At 40.1% G+C, this 23,115-nt stretch overlaps 1 protein-coding gene across 7 annotated transcripts in view; it reads right to left on the minus strand.

Moving 5' to 3' along the window:
* Positions 1-23,115, minus strand: part of RALGAPB (Ral GTPase activating protein non-catalytic subunit beta) — a 77,953-nt gene that overhangs the window by 13,625 nt on the left and 41,213 nt on the right. For 2 of the 7 annotated variants that reach the window (XM_032845789.1, XM_032845793.1), the window contains 10 exons: positions 21,807-21,936; positions 20,695-20,703; positions 19,906-20,039; positions 18,248-18,430; positions 17,056-17,207; positions 10,563-10,750; positions 8,113-8,219; positions 6,147-6,299; positions 3,838-4,047; positions 1,618-1,776 (listed from right to left, as the gene is read on the minus strand). In XM_032845789.1, coding sequence (XP_032701680.1) covers positions 1,618-1,776; positions 3,838-4,047; positions 6,147-6,299; positions 8,113-8,219; positions 10,563-10,750; positions 17,056-17,207; positions 18,248-18,430; positions 19,906-20,039; positions 20,695-20,703; positions 21,807-21,936 — 1,425 coding nt within the window. The remainder of the gene's footprint in view (positions 1-1,617; positions 1,777-3,837; positions 4,048-6,146; positions 6,300-8,112; positions 8,220-10,562; positions 10,751-17,055; positions 17,208-18,247; positions 18,431-19,905; positions 20,040-20,694; positions 20,704-21,806; positions 21,937-23,115) is intronic. The other 5 variants (XM_032845792.1, XM_032845795.1, XM_032845790.1 and 2 more) reach the window with 3 other exon arrangements.

Below are 23,115 nucleotides of genomic sequence, written 5' to 3' on the forward strand. Positions count from 1 at the left end.
TCCCCAACCTCTGCAATCAACCCCATTCTCAGGTTCTTTCAAATACCTGGAGTCCACTAGTCTCACCTCCAGCCATCATAAGCCCACATTCTCCCAAGCTCCAAGTATACTGGACTCCACAGTGAATTTGGTGAAGACGGAATTCTCTCTTAACCTCCAGGGCCATTACACATGCTACAACTTTGTTAGTAAAAACCTGCTTTTCCGGGGCGCCTGGGTGGCTCAGTGGGTTAAGCCGCTGCTTTCTGCTCAGGTCATGATCTCAGGGTCCTCGGATCCAGTCCCGCATCGGGCTCTCTGCTCAGCTGGGAGCCTGCTTCCCTCCCTCTCTCTGCCTGCCTCTCTGTCTACTTGTGATCTCTCTCTGTCAAATAAATAAATAAAACCTTAAAAAAAAAAAAAACCTGCTTTTCCCTTTTTACCCACTCTCAATATAACCACAGATAACAGCTAAAATATTTTCCTCCTAACCTTCTCAAAAGGAGGTTAGGTTTTCCTGTTGATGGCTCCTATAAAATGCTTCTAATTAGCACACTTTACTATGGCTGTTTCTTTAGTCACCTGTCTTCCCCTTTAGACGGCAGTTCTGGAATGTCAGATACCTTGCAGATCCTGTTCACCACTACAACCCTGGCACCCAACTGACAGTGGACAATTAATATTTACTGAGTCAACAGCATGAGATGAGAAATCTCCTATTTTCTAACAGTTCACCAATTATAATAAATCTCATAAATCTCTCATAAATCTCATAAATCAATCTCATTTTCTAATAGTTTACCAATTACCTGAAATAGTGCTTCTAATAGAAATAAACATTTTGTGACTTTGATAAATTTCTTATGGTGTGTTCAATTTGATTAGCTACCAGTGTTACAAGGATTACAGTAAAATTCTGAGACCATGCAGTCCTAGCGCCCTGTACATCTAATACTGTATTTGGTGACTCTTCCTTTGGCCCTTTCCTAGTCAAAAGTTCGTAGCTGCCTGCCAATTCCATGTTTCAACTATTCGTTTCCAAAAGATGCTTTAACTCTCTTGTCATTTATTCTCCATTTTCCCATTATCCTTTATCTTATATTTTTCTTCATACTTCTCCTACTCTCTTTGATACATGCACCAACTTAAGTCTTCTTTAACTTAAGTTTTACTCAAGTCTTCTGCTTCTGTCCTTTATTTCAGGTGTTCTTCTCCCCACTGCACGCTATGCACGCCTCAACTGAAATTATCTGCTTGTGAAATTACCTGCAAGGTAAGCTCCTTGAGAGGAAAGACTGTTACTCACTTCTATACCAGACACTGAAGATGCTCAGTAAATATCTGCTCTTTTTCACCTTAAGCTTTTTGTGGTTAACCTTCTGTATTTCAGTTTCTTTTGGAATCTGAATTCTTTAAGGGGAAGAAAGACACATTATGGCTCCTCTCTACATCACGTTCTTTTGAGAGTCAAAAGGCTTAGGACTCTGAGCATCACGATTTCATTAACTCCATTCTGAACTGGTTCACAGTCTTTAAGCATCACGTATAACCTACCTACCACTATGGATAAACACAGCCAAGTAAAACTTTTTAACATTTATAGCATAAAAAATTATCCCCAAAATGCAGAAATCTTACCTCCTGGTTGGTTTTCTGACCTGGTTTCATATAGAAAATAAAAACTGTGTCAAAGGGACGACATGGCAAGAGATCCAGATACCCAATGTCATCAAAAAATCCAGGTATCGTGGAGTCAAGTGCAATAAGGTGAGGAGGTAGGCGACTATTTGCAGGTTCCTACCACCAAAGGAAGAAAGGAGAAATTATTATCTCTTTTCATTATTCTAATTATAAAAGCAATACTTGCTCATAGTTTAATATATATATAAGTAAAAAAATTATAAAGTAGCAGGAATAAATACAACCATTATCCTAAACTAGAAAAACTATTTAACATTCTTATATACTTCCTTTCAACTATTTTTTTGTCAAAGACAATTGAGATCATACTATGTATACAATTTTTTCTTTTCTTTTTTTTTTTTTAAAGATTTTATTTATTTATTTGACAGACAGAGATCACAAGTAGGCAGAGAGGCAGGCAGAGAGAGAGGAAGGGAAGCAGGCTCCCCGCTGAGCAGAGAGCTTGATGCGGGACTCGATCCCAGGACCCCGGGATCATGACCTGAGCCGAAGGCAGAGGCTTTAACCCACTGAGCCACCCAGGCGCCCTGTATATAATTTTTTCAAAGACAATTGAGATCATACTATGTATATAATTTTGAATCCTATTTTCTCTGTAATCTATCACGCTTTCTAGTAAAAAATAAATTTCACAGGGGTGCCTGGGTGGCCCAGTCAGTTAAACAGCTGACTTGTTTTTAGCTCAGGTCATGATCTCAGGATTGTGAGACTGAGCCCCACCACTGGGCTCTGTGCTGGAGCCTGCTTGAGATTCCTTCTCTCCCTCTCCCTGTGCCCCTCCCCCGACTCGTGTGAGCTCAGAGTAATGTTCATACTCTCCACCACCAACTCACTTTTCTACAACTCAGAACATTTTCCATCAACGTGCTGAAACCCAATATCAGAAATGTTACCCCTGCTTTCCTAAAAAACGTTAACCCTTGACCTTTAATCAAGTAGCTGCTAGGGAGTAAAAGCAGGGGACAACTTCTACAATGAGCAACTTCTTCCCTGGTACACTTCAATTGTAGCTTTTCAAAACAAAGCGGCCTTACTACAAACTCCAAATCCACCTTAGGCAAGCTATTTCACATTTTTGAGCCTGTTTTCACATCTGTAAAACAGGGATAGTATCACTTTCCTTGTAAAACTGTTTTAAGGATAATGGAATTAAGAATAATGGCAAGAGGGGTGCCTGGGTAGCTCAGTAGGCTAAGCGTCTGCCTTCAACTCAGGTCATGATCTCAGGATCCTGGGATCTAGTCCCACATTTGGTTCCCTGCTCAGTGAGGAGTCTGCTTCTCCCTCTCCCCCTTCATCTCCCCACCCCCTGCTTGTGCTCTCTCTTTTTCAAATAGATAAAATCTTTAAAAAAGGAGGAAGAAGAAGAAGAAGAAAAATGGCAATATCTGGACCCTGCCTGGTGCAGTCAGTAGAGTATGTGACACTTGATCTCAGGGTTGGGAGTTCAAGCCCCATGCTGGGTGTGGAGCCTACTTAAAGAAAAAAAGAAGAAGAAGAATGGCAATATTTACCTTCCAGGCTGGCTGGCTGTGCTCTAAGCACTGCATGAAATATCTCATGCAGCCTCACACAGCCACAGTGTGGCAGGGACTTTCATCGTCTCCGTTTCAGATGAGGAGCTAAGAGTCAGAGACGTCAGGCAATTGCCCAAGACCACAAAGTTGGCAAGCACTGGTGTCAGGACCTAAACCCAGCCAGTCTGATCTTAGAACCTGCACAACATAAGAACTTCTCGGCTCACAAATACTTGTTACTTTTTAGAAGAGGCATGAAAGAGCAGAGCCCACTGTAGCCTGTACCTTCAGTCATAAATGTTGATAGAAGATTTTTAACATTCTTGTTCTAATTATCTGTAGATTTCATTTATACATGTGATATAGGCCCTACACTACTCAGCAAATTTCAGTGTTAGGTGTATTACCAAAGCAGCCCCCTCAGACGGGGACTGTCCCCTCAATCCAGAAGGATTCATGGGACAAACGGTCTTGGACTTGCAGAGTAAAAACTACAGCACCACAGAATTTCATTGACTCGCATACAGGATAAGATTTATTTATTTAATTCCTTCTGTCCTCATAAAAATGTTTTAGCTATCATCAACTCCATGTTAACTTATGAATATATTTACTCATAGAGGTTTAGGAAAATTACCTTCAGTGCTTCTAAGGACAAAAATCCAAAGTGAGAAAGGAAGAGGCGTGCTGTTTGGAATTCCTGGGCAGGAGGTGGAGGCTTACAATCCGTAACTGGATCAGGAAAACGTCTCTTCCGCAGCTCTTCCTCACTTTGTTGTTCAAGGTGTACTTCATAAGCAATCTGCTGGGTCATGCCATTCCTTAATTTTTCATGTCTTTCTTCCAACTGAAATAAACAAAATTTTAACTTTTTTGGAACTATCAGAAAAGTAAAAGGATTAATCTTAATTTAAGAATAAAAATAAAGCTTTAAGCAACAAAGGAAATGCAGATAATTTTCAGTGATCAACACAGTTTCAGTAGAGAATGCGACCAAGCAAACACATTTCAAGGTTAAAACAAATACCCAAAAAACTGTAAATGAAACCATTCTGTCTCTGCTTCCCCTCAAATGGGAAAGAAAGGGGTAGGGGTTGTTGCTTCCACTCCCTCTCCCTCACCACTGTCCACCCTCACCCTGCAGCCCCTCATGTTCAAAGTCCTCATCTGAATGGATTACTCCACTAGATTCAGAGAATCTCCCCTACCCCCTGCTTCGCTTCTGCTCGATCCTAGTCTAACTCGATCCTCTGTGGTAAGCAATGATCCTTCCAATAGCCTGGCTTGTATTTCTATAACCTCCTCAACCCTCACAACTTGGGCTGTCCACGAGAACACTCTGTACCTCGGATAAGCTGTACTTTCAAGAGCTACAATGATGAGATTCCCTTCTCCAACCACAAGCCCCCTCCTGTATCTCTCCCACACCTTCACTCGCAGAGCTGTGCTTTCCCACCATTGTGGGCATTCAACCCCTCCTCATGTTGTCCCAGGCTAGTAGTATCATGGCTTCATCTATATGCCAACCAACCCACCTAACCCCCACCGAATCTAACTTCTTGGTACCCTCTTCTAAACATACAAATGGCCATTATTCTTCCATATTCTTACACCACTCAAATTTTTTACTTAATGCCTCCAGATCCCAAGGACTTGTGAAGAAGACAGTCAGCACAGAAGTTAAGTAATTTCACTATAGACGATTCTATTTAACCTGGGCTGGGCTGCCTGGCAATTTTATGAGCTATCTTTTATTCCCTATTTCATTGCTAAGAACTAAAATTAAAATTTACATGAGCTCCTTCAGTTTCTCTCCTTTCCACCTTCAAATGTCTCTGAATCTCCACCTGCTCACTCCTTCTCTCCTGTCTTACCAGAAATATGGTTCTTTTTTTTTTTAAGAGTCACTCAGACTCTTATTCGATTACTTAGCGCTTTCCCAGACCATCTTACAGTGTTAGCAGACACAGGCCCTTCTCCACTGCTTCCTTCCTTTCAGCCTCTAAGCATGTTCATATTCCTCACACCTATGAGTTTAAAAAATAGAAAAAAGTAAAAACTAGCTTTGCCTTGCCTTAGCTAGGCCATTTCCTCATGCTGCTATCCACTTTGTACCCTTCTCTTAACTGCTAACCATGTAATTTATGTTCACTGCCTCTCATTAACCAGTCATCCCCCAGCCCCTTACACTAGTGTCACAGACTTTGGAGCTGCTCTCAAAGGTCACCTGTACATTCATGCCAAAATCCAGAGGCCTCTACTTAGCGCTCCTTCTCCCTGATCTCTCTTGTAGAGGAAGCAGCCTCCATTCCTGCCCTATTCTCTCATGCCCTGACATACTTCTGCCCCTGCTTCTTAAACTTCTCTCCTGATCTAAAGATACCTATTAGTTAATCTAATTATCTAAATCTAAAACCAAATACATCTTTCCCATCTTGCCAAACCTGTCCTCTTCCTAAATAATCCATATTTCTATAAATAGCACTGACATCTCCTTTGTCACTCAGCTTCAGAATCTAAGTTCTTCATTTTTTTTCCTTCTCTCATCAATTGAAGACTGCTTGGGTCTATCTCTATAGTACATTCCATGTGTTTCAACTTCTGCTATTAGTCAGGTGGTCCTTCCTTCTCCCTGCCTGGATGGTCATCCAAATCTCTGAATTGGGTTTCCCTTATCCGAATGCCCTCCAGAGTGCGATCATGTCTCCATCCTGCTGAAACCTACCACAGACTGGCCCAGATGCCTCTCTAAGAGAGGTCCAGGTCCTTTGAATCAGCTACAAACTACACTTGTCTTACTACATGGTAACCTGGATGACAGAGATCTAGGTCATCTTAGGAACCATCTCCAGTAACATAAAAAAAAAGCAGTGTCTCAACCACGGCAGTTGTTCAAGAATGTTTATCATCATTCCTTTAACAACAGCTGACAATGACTTATCTTACTTCTTCAGTGACAATTTCATGCAAATCTGGAATGCTCAGATCTGCTTTCACAAAAGGAATCTTATCCACCTCTTCAGGAAATGGTCGATGTTTGACAGTATATTTAAATCCAACATCATTTTTAGGAACTGGACGAGGTTCAGGTACAAAAAGCTGTTAAAATGAAACAAATAATGTTATGTGCATTACATTTGGTGTCATCTGTAATGATACATACTTTCCTGGTCTCTTAGATGCCTGTTTCCCTAGGATTACATAACACTGGAACTCAGGAAGAATCTGCAAATACCACTGTTAACACTAAAGGTAAACAGCCCGTATACCAGTGTACTCTTTTATTTTTATAAAAATGTTCATCATTTTACAGATTTTGTGACTTATGGGTTGTATATCTCTAACAGCCTCAGGCCAGAATCTCCAATAAGTGGTAAACCAATGGATAAAGCAGTTCAGAACTTAAGGCTCAAATCTCCCTCTTCTCCAAAGGTTCTCAAAACATCCGATATAAAGAAAGCAGAAATTTGGGTCCCCTGGGCCTCTCTAGACAGAGTCTAACTGAAAACCAAATCTAGATGCTCATGGCTCCACATCCTTGCTTTAATATCCACTAACTGCGTGGCTTTTGTTTTTGCATCTGAAAAGTGCAAATATCCATCATCAGGATATTGTAATGATTAAATAAAAATGTACAAGACACATATTAAAGCACCAACAAATTTTAATTCCTTTCCCAATCTCCTTCCTCCTGTCTTTAATGCTAATTTACTGGCTTACGGTGCTGACAGAATGTGATCTGCATGACGCCACCAAGCAAAAACAGGGGTGTGCTCCTCACAGGGCAGAAACACAGTTCATCTAAAACAGACACCTAGGGGACGCCTGAGTGGCTCAGTTGTTTAAGTTGCTGCCTTCAGCTCAGGTCATGATCCCAGGGTCCCGGGATTGAGTCCACATTGGGCTCCGCGCTCAGCAGGGAGCCTGCTTCTTTCTCTGCCTCTGCCTGCCTCTCTGCCTGGTTGTGTTCTCCCTCTCTCTCTCTCTGACAAATAAATAAATAAATAAAATCTTTAAAAAAAAACAAAACAAAACAAAACAAAAAAAACCAGACACCTAGGATGTTAAAAGATTTTAGACACATGCTCCAATTTTGTGGCTGTCTCTCTTAAATACTGGTGACACATTTAATGAAGTCATGTTTTAAAGAAATTTTATAATGTAAGTAAAAGCTTCTAATGTTGTTAAGTGAAAAGAACAGTATACAAAAAGGACTCAAACTCCATTTAATATTACCGTGTACAGAAAGGGAAAAAAGATTGTAAAGAAATCTACTAAAATACTTAATGACTACATCTGGAAAGTCAGGGTACAGATGACTCAAAATTTCTTCCTTATTATCTGAATTTTCCAACCTTCTCCCATGAGCAAATTTTTATTCACAAAATTACAAACAGTACAAAGAAAATAAACTATGCCATCCCAAATAAGATTTCATTAAATTATATAGCATATTAAAAAATTATAGGGCATATTACCAATTATACAGGAATAAATCATATAAAAACAACGTGAAACTAAGTCCTATTGCCAGAGAGAGCAAGAGTCTGGCCAAATTTTTTTCCTATACAGCACATACCTGAGTTTTATTATATTTAACACAACATAAAAAAATGAGGCCATGGCTCAGAACAGTTCTTAATCATAAGCAGATTCAGAATCACCTGGAAAGCTTTTTGAAAATATACCTGTCATGAAGATGTCTTTAAAGATTAATTTAGTGGATGTGGGAATTATGGGCTCCTAAGGTGATTCTGATGTGAACCAAATGACTGAACCCTGGCTAGGATCAAAAACATTTACCAATGAACTTTGTTGAGATGTTATCTAACCTTTAAATCATAACACACAAACACTCACACACACACACTCACTCGCTCCTAGTCACTTCCCTGTAATTTCAAATGGATACCTTCTGATTTGCTTTTGCTCCTCTGGGTAAAAGGCAAAGTTGTTGTGCCCAAGCAAGTCTTCCAGACATTCCCCGGACCAGCACAGTGACAGAGGGGAAAAAATCATCTAAAATAAAATATTGGTGTAAAAAGTTTTTATTTCAGACAACAACCATTTAAAATACACGTATTATCAACCACTAATAATCCAAGCCCAGCACAGTGTTTGAAAGCCACAGTGTTCTTGTCTGTGTGCTACCTCTGCCGTTTCTGCCATATCCACATACTGTAAGTACTATTATCTTACTTTGTATCAATCACTTTCTTTTTTAAATTTAAATCTATTCAAAAAGGAAACTGTGTATCTTTAAGTGGAAAACTGTGAGTTTTGGTGTGCTAATAATTTATTTTTTAAACACATATTTAACAATCCATAAAATTATGTTTATCAACGTGTTGACTAACACCATCTCACATGCCTCCAGTGGTACACACATTTTTGGCAGACCCTGTCCTAGCTAATACTCTTAGTCCAGAAAAACAGACTGGGTGTCAGCAGTGCTGCTGCTGCATTCCCCCATGCCTTTGTACTGCTATCCACCACAGGCGGTCCCTGTTCTAACCCAGGGGAAGTTCAGGGGCGGGGAGTTGGGCAGGGGGAGGGCAATGGGGAGAAACTCAGGATGGACTTCCCGAGTGACCCAGATCCTCCTTTTTATTCCCTTCTTTCGTCCTGGTATGGGAGTCAAACTTTTTCAAACTTTTCTTTCTCACTTCTTCTGCTACTAATTATAATAAACTATCAAAATGTTCTTGCAAATCTATAAAATCCCAACTATTTATATTTTTAGTACACTTCCAATGCAGTGAAATTACTAGGAATGAGAGTAGGTAAGTCCTAAAAAATCTGGAAGAGGACTGACACTTACCCCTCAGGCTAGGAAACCTAAAGGGAACACTGAGATTTTGCACTCCTCAGGAAGTGGCCCGGGAGTAGAAGGCTGGAGGAGTCATGAATTCTAGGCACAAGCCAGGGAAAAAAGTGATGCAAGCCCTAGGTGTGGGACAGGGAAGAAAGAAGCACATGCAGGGAAGAGTTGGAACTAGAACTTCTGGAGCTGGGAAAGGATTAAAGGCCACATCTGTTTACATTAAAGTCATGGTACCTTAGCTCCATACAAGGGAAACCTGTGATGGTATTCATTCATTTCTGAACTGTAGGGAAATGTCTCATTTTCATTTTATGGATTCATGAGATCCTACCCATATAGTCTCAACAGAATTTGCATGGGACTGTAAGACCCTGTTCACCTCTGTAAAGGTTAATAAGTCTTTAATTACTGAGAAAATCCTACGGGGCAGGGACAACAGAAAAGCACAGTATAAGACTCAGAAAATTTGGACACTAGTCCTAGTCACACCTCACATTCTTGAGTAACCCTGACCAAGTCATATACATCCTCTCTGAGCCTCCATTTCTTTACCTGTTAATGAAGGAACAGTGGGAATTCCCTGGACCCTCTCTGCCCATAGGTTCTATAACCTTCACTTTCCCAGAAATAAGGAGATCTCTGAGAACATGCTTCCTTTACATACTGGCTGATTCCAACAGCCATCAGAAAAAAAAATGTACTCTGAGTAGCCTGGGTTGCAGTGGTAGTCATATACCTTGAGATGGCTTACGGTGGGGTGGGGGGGAGGGGGAGTTGAGGAGGGAACAAGTGTACGCTGTGTCAATGGAAAATCATTTAAGGGTTTTCAGGAGGGCATGGCATGGTGAGATCCATACTTGAGGAAGACTATAATGGTGGCAGTAAGTAGGACGGGGTAGGGATAAGACATTTTGGAACCAGAGGAGGGGGAATCAGACCTATAATAGGAAGCAACTATAGGAAGTAACTATAATAATCTCAATAAGAAATAATAAGGCCCTGCATTTGGATGTATTGGGAGGGATGCAGAGGAAAAAAAGATGCAAGAGTCACTGGGTAAGCAGAAATTTGGACACCAATTATGGAAGGGAGAAACAGGAAGGAGCAGGCCAAGATGACTCCTCAAATTTCCCACCTGTTTGGGTGGCACAGATAGCTAAAATACAATAACGGGGAGTGAGGGCCACAAGAGGAGAAGGGCAGGATCCAAAGTTCAAGAAGAGTAATACAATTTTTATGCACAGTACAAAAGAGAAAATACAACACTAAAATAAGCTTTTTATAGAACTACAGAGCTCCTTTCTGGTATTCAGATACAGACAAAGAGCGTCTAAGAGATTCTATTTAATATATGTATTCTATTTTCTGACCCTCTCTTTTCCAGTTACTATTATCACACAGCTAGGAGACATTTTGACAAATGCAGAATTGTGTGCATTTGTAGCCTTTTCCTTCCCTATTCCTGGAAACAGCCCGAGAGTAGCACTGACGAACATATCAATTTAGCAGTGGAAAAGGCCCAAAGTGCTGAAACTTACTCTGTTCATTTCCAAGAGGTTGCTCCAGCATTGCCAGGATGACACTGTTATCCAAGACAAAGTACCGGAAACTATGCTTGTTTATGGTTGGCAGTCTGGAGTATTTAATCAAAGTGGTCTCATTCACCAGACTACAAGGAGAGGCAGGACCACTGGGTGAAGGAAATGCTCCAAGCAACTGCATAATACTATGGAGAATGTAAAAGATAACAGTTAATCCCCAAAGCAAAACCTTAAGTTTATCTCATGCATCAATGTGGCTCTTTGAATTTTAAGTGACCACAGCCATGCTTCCACTTTGCAAGTCAGATTTACTCCCTGTGGCAGGTGTCATGGTGTGCGCCCCAGATTCCTGCCTCCAAGACTGAAAGCTCCCGTCCCCCAGATGCAAAGAGATGGTGGCCACAGCTTCCAGCTGCATCCCTCTCTAGGACTTGTTCTCAGCCAAGAAGCAGTACCTCACCCCAATTCACTGCTTTGTCCAGGGACAGCTCACGGTCAGAGAAAGGGTGATGTGGGGGTATCAAGTCCCATCCCAGCCCCAGAGCTCTTTGTTGCACCTGCCCCAGCTTAGTGCTTCCCTCTGCTCAGTCCTGCCTCCTTCACTCCCACAGAGAGGCTGATCCTAAGAGCACCCTCCAATAAACTTCTTGCAAGGAAATTTCTCTCAGAGTCTGCTATCCAGAGAACCCACTCATCACACTTTGAAACTGTGGCACTCCCAAAGATAAACATATTTTTTAAATATGTTAAGTGCTCCAGGTGTCAGGATTATGCTAGCTAAAGTATTCTAGTATTTCAGATTAGGAAATTCAGAGTCAGATGTGATAAGTGATTTTTAAGCAACCAGGAACCAGGGCTGGCTGCCTTCTCACTGTGTGGCCCTGAGGAGACATTATCCTAATTTTACAGATAAGACTGAAGGCACTGGAGCACCTGGGTGGCTCAGTGGGTTAAGCCTCCGCCTTTAGCTCAGGTCATGATCCCAAGGATCCCCTGGGATCAAGCCTTTCATCGGGCTCTCTGCTCAGCGGGGAGCCTGCTTCCCCTCCCCCGATGCCTGCCTCTCTGCCTACTTGTGATCCCTGTCTGTCAAATAAATAAATAAAATCTTAAAAAAAAAAAAAAAGACTGAAGGCACTAATAGTACAATTTACAAAACACCTATAATTACTAAATAAGAATATTTAAGAAAAAAATGTTTTGTAAACCAGAATTCAACCAAATAAAACTTAACATTCAGAAATGTTTATGTCCATAGAGATTTCTGCATACATTCAATTAACAGTAATAATAACTGGCACGCAACATTTGCATCAACATGAATGGAACTGGAGGAGATTATGCTGAGTGAAATAAGTCAAACAGAGAAAGACAATTATCATATGGTTTCATTTATTTGTGGAACATAAGGAATAGCATGGAGGACATAAGAAGAAGGAAGGGAAAAATGAAGGGGGGGGATCAGAGGGGGAGACAAACCATGACAGACTAGGGACTTCAGGAATCAAACTTCGGGTTTTAGAGGGAAGAAGGGTGAGGGGATGGGTTGGCCCGGTGGTGGGTATTAAGGAGGACACAGATTGCATGGAGCACTGGGTGTTACACGCAAACAATGAATCATGGAGCACTACATCAAAAACTAATGATGTACTGTATGGTGACTAACACAACATAATTTTAAAAACTATAAAAAATAATAACTGGCTCTTATCATGAAGCACTGGTCTAAGCACTTTACACACATTCTTTTATTTAGCTATCAGAACAACCCTCTGAGGTGAGTACTATTATTATTCCCATTTTATAATGAAGAAACTGAAGCACAGAAAGTATCTTGTAATGATTTTACCTTGTGGTCCTAGTATCACCTGACCCCTCATATGCATCTCATTTGGAGTCCAACATACTACCAGTGTGCCACGAGGCCTTCCCAATAACGCACTTCATTTGGAAAACTAACGCTCCCCAACACATTTTTGTCATCTCAATCCTTAGCTTGAGTGGCTTCTCCCTTTCTCCTTCATTCTAATGCCTGAATGCAAATACCTCTGACAATGGAAGGCAACTGCTCGAGAAGTTTTCCATCTAAAATTTTCTCTCCTCCTAGGAGGAGGATGGTCTAAAAATTTCAAAGACCAGGAGAATCTGATGGTGAGTTCAAGCCCCTAAGGTTTTGTGGAAAAACAGGTGATATACCAGCAAAGCAGAAATGGGAAAATGTGACTTCAGTTTTCTAATATGGGACAAAGACAGATGTCACAAAGTATACGGACCATGTGAGTTGGCATATTCCAAGCAAGATTCTAAGACAATATCAAATGGGCTGCTGGCAAGGAAATGGGTTACTGAGATCAAATCACACCAGCCTAACAACATTTTCTCTTCTGATAGTGACTAGACTGGAAAGGCCAGAGCATGGTCTCTGAAATCAAGACATACAAGTATTTGACAGTGTATGGTGATAACCTTGGAGATGACATTGAAAAATCCCTGTCAACCTGAATGGAAATCTCTGATGGTGTGCTTTGTGGGTCTACCTCTGTTTAGAATTTACACCAGTGTCTTTGATTAGGACACACACATAGCAGGCTCATTAAATCTGCGGTTGACCAAAAGTTGAACTGCACAGGAAGAGTTGGGATCCAAACAATGAGGTAAATCTTACATAAAGAGATCTCAAGTTTAAATGTAGAGTTCTGTACATCCAAATACCCCAAACAAGTAAGTACACGATGAGAAAAACAGACAAAAGATAAATGTGTGAAAAAGACTCTAATTTTAGTTACTTCATGCAAATTGTAAGTTCTCAAAACCCAATGCAACCTCAAAGTACATTTGAATCCAAATATAATATCCTACAGAGCGTAAAGATCATCCAACTCACCTAAAATATTATACTCAGTGCCTTTAAGAGGTACCTAAGTAGTGAAACCCACACCGCTGAGAGAAGAATGACCAGGATGACAAAGGTACTTGAAGCTCTTATAACAAATAGCTTAACATACTGACAAAAACAAATCACTATCTTCATGAGCACTATTGTCAGACATTGTTACCACCTGGAAAGAGGACTCCACTAGCAAGAATTTGAATTAGAACCAATAGTGAGTAGAAGTTAAAGTGGGAGAGATTTCAGTTCAATGTAAACATCAAAATTTTAAAAATAAAAATGAAGGGGCACCTGGGTGGCTCAGTGGGTTAAAGCCTCTGCCTTCAGCTCCTGGGATCAAGCCCCACATCGGGCTCTCTGCTCAGCAGGAAGCCTGCTTCCTCCTCTCTCTCTGCCTGTCTCTGTACCTACTTATGATCTCTGTCAAATAAACAAAATCTTTAAAAAAAAACAAACAATAAAAATGAAATGGGAACCCTGGGGGTTAGAGTATCTCAAAATTGGAGACTAAATAACTCAGTATACGTGTCTTACAGGTGGCTTAGGCAGAGGGGCTGCTGAAAGGTGTTCCAAGAGTCCTAACTCTGAATTTGTATTATTACATGAAGGAGAAGATGCTACTATTCTTAGCATTGTGAGAGGTGTTGAAGAAGAAATGTCGCCTCTACCCAAGTTAGGGAGACAACACTAGCATGTATCAAATATAACCAGATATGATCGTGACAGTATAGAATTCCATACTATGCAGTTGGGTCTGACTGAATGAGCACAGAGGCACAGAAAAGAGTTATCATTAAGAAGCAGAATAGCCAAGGAACGTCCCCTGGAGCTAGCCAAATGTGATGTGAACACAGCAGGGGAGGATGTGAGCACAAGGGCAAGAGGGAAGTCATGAAACCCAGGGAACACACAGAGACAGGTATGAGCATGCCCACAAATGGCCTGTCAGGTCCCTCTACGGCAAAAGGGATATGCTGGGAAAGATCAGACAGTATGAGTGGGGACAGAATAAGGAGAGACTTGACAACCAGACAAGGAGTTCAAACAACATGGCAGGAAACAGAGATCTATTCAGTTTTCAATCGCTTAAGCAGCAGGAAAAAAAAAAAAAAACAACAGTGCCTAAGGATGAATTAAAAAATGGAATGCAAGATGAACAGGGTGAGATTAAAAACAGGGAAATTAGGCAAGAAGTGAGAAGAGCCTAGACCAGGATGCCGAGGTTAGAGGGGATGGAGGAAATACTTCTAAAAATAAAGTCTACTGGACTTAGTCACTGGTTTCATATAGGGAATGACAGAAAAAGTAGAGATAAATCAGACAAAAAAGACAAAGGTTTGTGTTTGCATAACCGGAAAACAGCAGCGATGCAGACAAAAAGCAGTAATTTTGAGGAAGAGATTTGATTTGGGACAGGTTTCATGATGACGGTACTCTGCAGGGCCCTCTTCAGAACTGGTAACTGGAGATACCATTTGTGGAGTTGGCAGAAGAAACAAGACAGCTGCAGATAAAACAGATGAACCACCTAGATAACCACTAGCTAGGTTGCCTGGAAGCCAGGGCTCACTACTCATTCTGAGCACATATCCAGTTCTTACAGCGTCATATTCTCACAGGAATGCCCCACCCAGGCTAGGATACAGCCAACTTAACTTTTGTATAATACAGAGTTCCCAGTGAGAACGGCTCTCCCTCTTTCTCTCCATATCCTTCTTACTCTTCCAGGCACATATTAAAGCTCATTTCTTTTATAAAGCTTTTCAGCCTACCCCACCCCCAAATGGTCTTCTCTCTGAACTTTTTTTAAGGATTTATTTGAAAGAGAGAGAGCACATGCTCATATGATTGCATGCAGGAGTATGCGTGCATGCAGGAGTGTGCGTGCCTGAGCGCGCGCGCGCGCACACACACACACACACACACACACACACACACGAGTGCGGGGAGGGGCAGAGGAAGTTAATCATTGAGCAGACTCTCCGCTGGCCGCAAAGCCCAACTCGGGGCTCAATCTTACATGACCTGAGCCAAAAACCAAGAGCTGGAAGGATGCCTGGGTGGCTCAGTCAGTTAAGTGTCTGCGTTTGGCTCAAGGCCCTGGGATCAAGCACCGCATCAGGCTCCCTGCTCGGGGGAAGTCTGCTTCTTCCTCTGTCCTTCCTCTGCTCACGCACACTCTCTCTCTCAGATAAATAAAATCTTCAACAACAAAACCCAAGAGTTAGATACTGAGCCATCCAGGTACCCCTCCCAACTTTTATTATTTCTAGTACTCATTGCCTGTGTAAGTACATGTTTAAACAATTGCATTCACATTTTTCTGATTTTCTAACTATTAGCCAAACCTCCAGAAGCACACAGAAAGCCTAGCTAGTGCAGTAAGCAAGACTGAACTAATGCATGCATGATTCTAAAAATGTACTGAATGACCAAAGCCCATGAGTAAGAGAAATAAATCCAACTTTACTGTCCATGCCCCAAGTAATAAATAGACCAATGAACTCAAAAGATTCTGGGATCCTGGTAAGGGCTGATTTAGATACAAATCTGCAAGCAGTGTAGCCCACCACTTTAAGATCAAGATGAGCCAATACTGATTGACCTGACATCCTCCTTCCTGCTTTTATGTTTTCTGTGTCTTCACCCACAATTACCCTTTCATAAGCCCCATCTTTCCATCTGTATTGTGATTCTACCTAATCATCTCCACTCAACCCTTCCCTTCAATCCATAAATGCCTGCCTTCCCTCTTTCCACTCTCCCCACTTATCAGCCAAATGCAAACTCTCTCAGGAATCTCTGCTAAGAAATCTCTAACCTTTGCTAAGGTTCCAACCTGTCTCCATCCCCTCACTACCAAAATGATTAGAAATCTTCTTGCTGCCTTACCTACTCTGTAATCCAGCTTTCATGAAACTTCACCCATCCTGTAAAAGTCAGATCCAAAGTCATCTTCTCTAGAAATCTTTGATTTCCCCTTGTCTAGTAGTATTCCTTTCCCCTGTCAAGCATGTTATTATGCGTCTCTTCCTGCAGCACTTACTCTCCACCTAACATTATAGCTATTTGTGCTCATCTCTCATCTTCCATAGTGGACAAGAAGCTCTTTTAGGGTGGTGACCAAACCTGATGTATCTTTACAATCCTATTACAAGTTCATAAGAGGGAGCTCATAAATCTTGACTGAATGCACTTCTAATATGTACTATAAATGTAACAGAATACACACCACTGAGCTAAGAAACAGGAGACTTAATAGAGGGAGTTCAGGCAGATTCATTCCATCTCTGCACTCAGGCACCAAAGCGAAGAGGAAGAGTAAGGGTCTCCCAAGATCCTTTCTAACTCTAACATGATAAGACTTCAATTAATGCCACCTAGCACAGAAAAACAAGGACCCAAACTCTCAGCCCCACATTCCTGGTTTCTTTTGGTCCCCAAAATAAGTTTTTCCTTTCCATTTTATTTCTAAAGAAAAAGCATCCTAGTAGGTTACATCACTTCATGCTGAACAACTGGGGAGGAGAGGAAACAACATGGATCATAGCTAACCCCATCTAATTGCCAGGCGCAATCCCTTTGCAGTCACTTTCATACCATGTTAGGGTGGCTTCTGCAGCATCCTTTACCCTCATAGACGCAGGATTTGGCTCCTTATCTCCTTTGTACTTGACCTCTTGCTCACTGTTCTTGGACTTACTTCCTGAAATACCCAGTTCCACAATCTCCAATACCTCCTTAAGACAGTCCTAGAAGCAGGAAAGGCAAATCAGTTTTTGTAATACACCTATTTTGTGAGAAGATAAGGAACTACAGTAATATGCAATAGTGGTTGTGTTTTAGTGGTGGGCTGCAGTTTCCTTCTCACTTTAATAGGTGTACATTAATTTCACAATAATATAATAAACTTTGCCCCCTAATTTTTCTTTAAAGTACTGTATTTGAATGCTCAGTTAAATAATAATGATAAATTGAATTCAAACTTATCAATCATAATTCTTATAAAATTACCACAAACTACAAAAATCACGAAAGCCCAAGTTTAAGAGAACAGTAATTCAGTTAAACCTGGGGTGGTTTAAGACATTAAGACATTAGATTATCCAAAGGGAAGTTCATCAGTTACAGACATTCTTAAGCAATTCTTTGGTACCATAACTTTAGAAGCCATAATGAAAGTAACGAAGATTTAATCAACAATATTATTTTAAAATGATATAAAGCTCTCCATAAATACTCAATGGGCCTGATACCTCTTATTTATACTATGAATTCTTGATAACTGTCTGCCTCCCTATAAGGAAGATATTAAATGGAACAATGGCAAGAGAAACCAGCTTAGATATCTGTGCCTAACTGAAAGTGGAAAATATGTGAAACGAAATTTTTATATACAGCCAGACCACTAATGGCAAGTTGTGCTCTAGGTTTTCAGCCTGGCTACCAACTGCCCTTCAAAGTTTGGCAGTGAGTGACCAAAGTGCCTTTTGGCCATCTTGAAACTACCACATCCTTTCAGGAAAGAATTTTCTTGATAGTTCAGATAAATTAGTGAAGGCTCTATCTTTCAAAAGAAATTCTCTATTGCATTAATTTGCAACCAAATTAATTAATTAAGCATGATGACAATTTTTGAGCTGTGCTCAAAAGGACAAGTGTTCTACCGAAATATAACAAGTATATTCAGTTTAAAGTATGTAATATTGTATTTAAATATTCTCTTTTAAGAGGCGTCGTCCCAACACACATTTTTGTTTCTCCTTCCTGTTTTAAGATCTAGTAATCTAACCTTTTCATCAAGCATATCAGGGTGCTCTGTCAGCCAGACACAGAGACACTGAAAAGCTGCTACTATCATGGAGTGCAGATCCCGGGAGTGAAGAGGAGCTGGCCGACTACACTGGTACACAATGTAGCTGCACACGGAACTGATGGCTCGCTTCCGGTCTCCAGAGTCAACCATCACCTTCACCTGAGCATATTCATATGGGGAACACAGTTAGCCAGGAACCATTGTACTAATTTCAAACTATCTACACTGAAGCCTGACCTTTCTGACACTGGGATACACCACAGGAAGCCTCACTTTTTAAAATATTATTTACACAAATGCACCTGGGTGGCTCAATCGACTGAGTGTCCGTCTCTTGATTTTGGCTCGGGTCATGATCTCAGGATTGTGAGATCAAGTCCCATGTCGGGCTCTGTGCTAGGGGGTGGAGTGTCCTTGAGATTCTCTCCCCACTCTCCCTTTGCCCTTCCTCCCACGCTCTAAAATAAATAAATAAATCTTAAAAATAAATAAATAAAATATTTATACAGAGGAACAGAATATTTCAGATATATCATAATACTCTATAAAATCAGAAAGCATGCTGGCTCAGTGGGTTAAAGCCTCTGCCTTAGTCTCAGGTCATGATCCCAGGGTCCTGGGATTGAGCCCCGCATCAGGCTCTCTGCTCAGCAGAGAGCCTGCTTCCTCTCCTGTCTCTGCCTGCCTCTCTGCCTGCTTGTGATTTCTGTCAAATAAATAAATAAAAATCTTTTTAAAAATAAATAAATAAAATAAAACAGTTATTTCATTTTAGCATATTTTTTCATTGGCTAAAAACCCAAATTCCTGGGGTGTACCTATTCATCATTGCCAGCTATCAAAAGAATAGCTGGCAATGGGATGCGTATACATTTCTGAAGCCCCCTAACCCAACTCTTCAGTGATGCTCTATGGGCTATAAAGTTCTGTGTAGCTGCTCAGAGGTATAATTAACATACAGGAAACTATTTAAACTATTTAAAACTATTTAAAGTGAACAATTTCATAAAATTTTGGCATAAGTATACACTTGTGAACTATCACCAAAATCAAAACAGTAGACCTATCCATCACCTCCCAAAATGTCCTCATGTACCCTTCTAATCCCCTCTTCCACTTCCTTTATGCCCCTTCCTTAGGTTATTACTGATCTGCGTTCTGTCAATACAGGTTAATCTGCATTTTTTAGTTTTATATAAAAAAAAATGTATTCTTTTTTGGGGGCCTGGCTTCTATTCAGCATAAATATTTTGAGATGTATTCATATTTTTGTGTGCATTTATTAAAATCAGATGATCCTACAATGACACAAAATGTCATGTTGAAAATGTAAGGGTATTATAAGCAAATACAAAACCAACAGGTATTCTATTATCACATGCAAATAAATAGCAAGTATTGAAATGTTTCCTATAACTTAACAGCAAAAGTATCATTCATAATCTTTGAACCTATTTTAAAAAGTTATGTTCACGCTGTAAAATTTCACTTGGAGGCCCATTTTTGCACTCTGGATAAAACTATGTTTGAGTATGAGCAACAATGTAATACCCACATCAAGGAGTAAAGCAATACAGGGAAAGGACTCACGGTCCACAGCTATTGGGCTAAAATAAAGGGACTGTTCTCCTCACCTTTGCCAGGCCAGAGAGGAGCTCTAGAGCTGCCAGTGATATGCTCATGTCTTGGCGCCACTGGGAGTTGAGTCTTTGGGTGACAAGATGAATGCTGCGAATCAGGAGCCCAGCAGCTGAATCTGTATTAAGAGCTAGGATATAACCCCAATGCCACATCCCACAGGGAGGGAAAACAACTAAGCATTAGTAACAAGAAGCACAGCATTCCACCAGGCACAGACCACAGCAGCCACAGTGAGCATGACGGGCACCCACACAGTGCTATGCTCCCCACCCCATGGGCCTGAGCATCAAGCCTGACTGAACAACAGTGCATAGGGCACACACACTGGACTGAAGCAGCTTTTAGCTCCCAGCTCAGGTACTTTTACACAGACATCCACTAGGATTTGGCAGTTCAATATATCTTAGAATTTCTTAATTAACTCATAGAGAGTTACATTTTCAAAAAAACAATGAAAACGCTATCAATTATATCCTTGGAATTTTACAGAAAAGAAAATTCACATTTTAGAATCTCCTCAGACACTAAGAATACCCTAAAACATCTGCTGAAATTATTTTCAGGGTTTAAACTATCAAAAGTCACATGCAATGCCTTCTCAAACATATTTTGACATTTAATTCTCTAAAGCTACTTTAATACTTCTAAAAGAATTAAATAACCAAGTCGCCATGTTTTTATTTGGCCTCCAGTTCTACATTTAAAAGTAATCACTACTTAGCTAATAAAAAATTAGGACAAATTAAATTGAATTTATAAAGGAAGCTTTAGGGACATTATACCTGTCGATCCTATCAGAAAGAGGGCAGTGACAACAGAAAAAGGAATGATCATTAAAGAGAGACATTCATGCGACACTAACACAAATCTGGATTTCTTAGTAAAAACTACTTAACGACATTACAACCAGAACTAACACCAGTTCAAAAGGCTGAAACAAACAATAATCACTTCAAACATTTATATTAGAACACGTACAATAATTCAAAAAGTTCTTTAGAAGTGTTTTAGAAAGCAGGAAAAAGAAATTTTCACCTATAATATATTTAAACCCATGAACATAATGAATAACAACTTAAATAACTTCTTCATAAATGCAATTTTTAAATTTGCTGAATAACCACACGATGACCCAATGTATTTGACATGCTCAAGGATACTGAAAGCAAACTTAAACATGCCTAGACTCCTAGGCTCATGAATTCTCCAGGTAATTAAAAAATTGAATTCACATCTAAGGATCTAGATTTCACTCCAGTCATGTTGGACTAGCACTCCGAGATTCAACACGATATTAATAATTATGTATAAAAGAAAAGGCACCCACAAATTCACAGAACCCATAAAGTAATTGCCAAGGTAAAGGACATCACTGAATAGGATGCTCTGCTAGCAAATGCTTCTTCACCTGTGCTTAAAATTTGTGACTAAAAAATCTAACCAGTTATAGTAGGGTGTAGTTTTTGAACACAAAGACTCTCTTCTCTGGGTTCTAATGTACATTTTATCACTCCACTTACCATACTGTAATAATTGATGTGCTGGCTCTCTCATTAGAGCCTGAGGCAGAGCACATTCTACTGCTCTGTATAACCAGTAGCTGGTAACAGAACCCATAAATTGCCACCCACTGTAATCATTTATAACATCTAAAAAACTACCCAAAATCTAGTTACTAAAAGCGATAGAGGTAATTTTACAAGATTTGTTTCCTTTTAGACTAATACGTATTAGGTTACTAAGTATTATACTTAATTTATACATTTAAGTATAATACTTAAATACATTAAAATCACGAACATTCAAATTTGTTTAAAAAGATTTTGTTTTATGTATCTGGGCATTAAAAGTTACTCAACAGTCTTTGGATTTCAAAAAAACAAACACGGCTTACCATAATCCCTGAGGAGAGCCTGAGCAGGTCTTTCGCTGTCAGGAGTTGTGGGCTCTGTGCTTCCACCACTTGCCGAACTAATACCACTATTAGTGCGACTGTGACTCTTCAGGTTATTCTCTCCACCACCCTGGTTAAATAAAAATGGATCAAATATTTGAGGACTACACCCGAAATTGACAAGTACAGAGAGAAGTCAGGCACTAAAAGCCATGTTGATAAAACGGAATGGGCCAGAGAAGGAGCACGACCTGATACACAGATAAAAACTGACCAGGGATTAAAACTACTCCGGTGTTTTTGCGTAGACACCATCTACTAAAGGGTATGAAGGGTCTGAGGATTATGGGTGTCCATTCCGCAGTGTTCTTTGCAAAGGGGCATCCGAAGTCCTTTTCTATCTTCACTTGACTTCACTAGCTAATGACTCTGGGTCCTTTAAGAATTACCCAGTACCTCCTATGCAAAACTTCAGGAGTACAAGCTTATTAAAAATACAACACAAATAAGCAATAGTAACTTTCAAATGTAGTTACATCATAGAATGCAAACAATAAGATATCATGGTTAGTATAAAGATTAACTCCTAGACATGTAGGGGCTATCTGTTAAAGGTTTCTCTCATTTTTCCCCCAATAAACAAAATTCATTATATCCAGATCAGCTGATTATTATTAGCCACCTACTAGGATACAAATATAATTTCCTTAATAATAATTTGATCACCCATCCTGTATCTATCCAGCTCATTCCAGAATACTCTATTTCTCCACTCTCCTGTCTCTACTCCAGGTGGGAGGTCACCTATTCTGAAGCCAGAAGCACCGGGCAGTGGGAGTCTCTAGGAAGCTTTTTTAATTTGGAAATATTGGTGCTTTGGGGGATCTTCAAACTTTGGTCTAGGGAAGCTCAAAGAGCTGATGAGATGGAAAAGAATAAACTCAATGCTTGTTTCTGGACAGCATTAGATCTACTAGGAAGAATTATAGAATAGGGGACTTTTCTTAGATTATTCAAGCCAGTTCACCAGCACAATAAAGAAGTTAAGAGTTTTAAGTAGAGACTGTCCAGAAATAAAGACTGCATTTGGCTGAAATGTCTCTCGTGCAGAATCTCTCAAGGACCTGATGAATGGCTAAGGAAACACTGAAAGGTAAAAAAACCTCAAAATACTTATTTTAAAATATGATCCTTCTGAATCAATGAGCTGAATTTAGAAACAAATGCCTTTAAAAATCACAAGGACAAACATTTTGGAATGCAATTTACATCTAATCAAATGCTGATATTCTGACAGATAACATGTGGT

Source organism: Lontra canadensis, unplaced genomic scaffold (genome assembly GCF_010015895.1).
Source record: "Lontra canadensis isolate GAN:19392208 unplaced genomic scaffold, GSC_riverotter_1.0 scaffold169, whole genome shotgun sequence".
Classification (NCBI taxonomy): Eukaryota; Metazoa; Chordata; class Mammalia; order Carnivora; family Mustelidae; genus Lontra; species Lontra canadensis.